Source organism: Naegleria gruberi, assembly GCF_000004985.1.
Source record: "Naegleria gruberi genomic scaffold NAEGRscaffold_176, whole genome shotgun sequence".
Classification (NCBI taxonomy): domain Eukaryota; phylum Heterolobosea; class Eutetramitea; order Acrasida; family Naegleriidae; genus Naegleria; species Naegleria gruberi.
Genome location: NW_003163161.1, coordinates 1 through 1,235, shown reverse-complemented (window position 1 = coordinate 1,235; position 1,235 = coordinate 1). Strand labels below are relative to the sequence as shown.

At 38.5% G+C, this 1,235-nt stretch overlaps 1 protein-coding gene across 1 annotated transcript in view; it reads right to left on the bottom strand.

Moving 5' to 3' along the window:
• NAEGRDRAFT_82342 (uncharacterized protein) overlaps nt 1-1,018 on the bottom strand; it is a gene marked incomplete at its 5' end in the record, with an annotated part of 6,026 nt that extends 5,008 nt beyond the window's left edge. Inside the window, one exon of the mRNA XM_002668522.1 lies at nt 25-1,018. Within this exon, the coding sequence (XP_002668568.1) occupies nt 25-1,018 (994 nt within the window). The remainder of the gene's footprint in view (nt 1-24) is intronic.
• Between the last annotated feature and the right edge of the window lie 217 nt (nt 1,019-1,235).

Sequence of the window (1,235 nt, the reverse complement as noted above, 5' to 3'; positions counted from 1 at the left end):
TTGGTGGAGGTTGTGGTCTTCCACTTGGAACATCCAAAGAAGGAGGTGGGGGAGCATCTGATGTGACAGTGACAAGTGTCTTCATTAAAAATTTGGCAGTTTTCTTATCTTTCAATTCAGCTTCAGAAATACCTGCCTTCTCGAAAATGGTTTTTAGCTGTGGAGGGATTTCAGTAAAGCCAAGCTTTGGATCAAAACCAATGTGTGAAACGTGTTTAAACTTGTCAACCTTTGGTCCAGAAATTTTGATTTGTGACCGGTCAGGAATTTGGTCCTTATTCTTTGTTCCGAAAATCTTGGAGAATAAACCACCTCCACTACTGCTACTACCTCCACTACTGCTATTGCTAGGAATGTGTTTCTTTTCAGGTTCCTTATGGGAAGAGGTAGTGCTGGTAGTATGTACTGAGCTACTGGCAGCAATTGAAGTATTGACAGCAGTTGGCTTGTTAGCAACTGGTGGAGGAGTGGATGGAGGAGGATTAGTCTTCTTCACTGGAGTAGGTGGGGCAGTACTGGAACCAGTACCAGTTGGTGAAGAAGAAGAAGAATCAGAACTGTCACTTCTCATATTAACAGAAGGTTTAGTTGAAGGCAAACTTGGAGTTGAACCATTGATAGAACCAGTTGCTTTCAAACGAATGAGTTGACAAACTTGCTTGGCAAATTGATCAGCATCAAATCTTTCAGCAAATAACAATCCGACAAAACCATCATCAGATTCGAATGCATGAAAATTGGAAGAAAGTGTTTGATAGTCGAAACCTTCATAACATTCTTGTTCCATAGTAACTGATTTACTCTTCAAATCTACCAACCGAATCATTACTACTGATTGCTTTTCAACCAATGTAACTGTCAAAATTCCATAAGAATTGGCATATGACCATTGATTACCATTGTTGGCTTTGTAGAGACGAACTGGTGCAGAATACTTGATTTCGAAAATGTTTGGTAAAGACAAGACACCTGCAGCGAGTTGTAATTCGTCAGGGAGAATGTTGATTCTTGTTGTCATTTTTTTTTAACTTTATTGATGAGTGACGTTTGTTGTTCCTTTGCTATTGTAACCTTTTTGTATCAATCTTTTCAATTTTTATCTTAGAAAAGTAATATTATTCTTGTTGTCATTTGTTTATTGAGTACGCAACGTTCCTAATTTGCGTTTTTGAGACGAGCTACGTATTTTTCAATAACAAACAAGAATCCCGTGTGGTCCAATGGCTAAGATACCT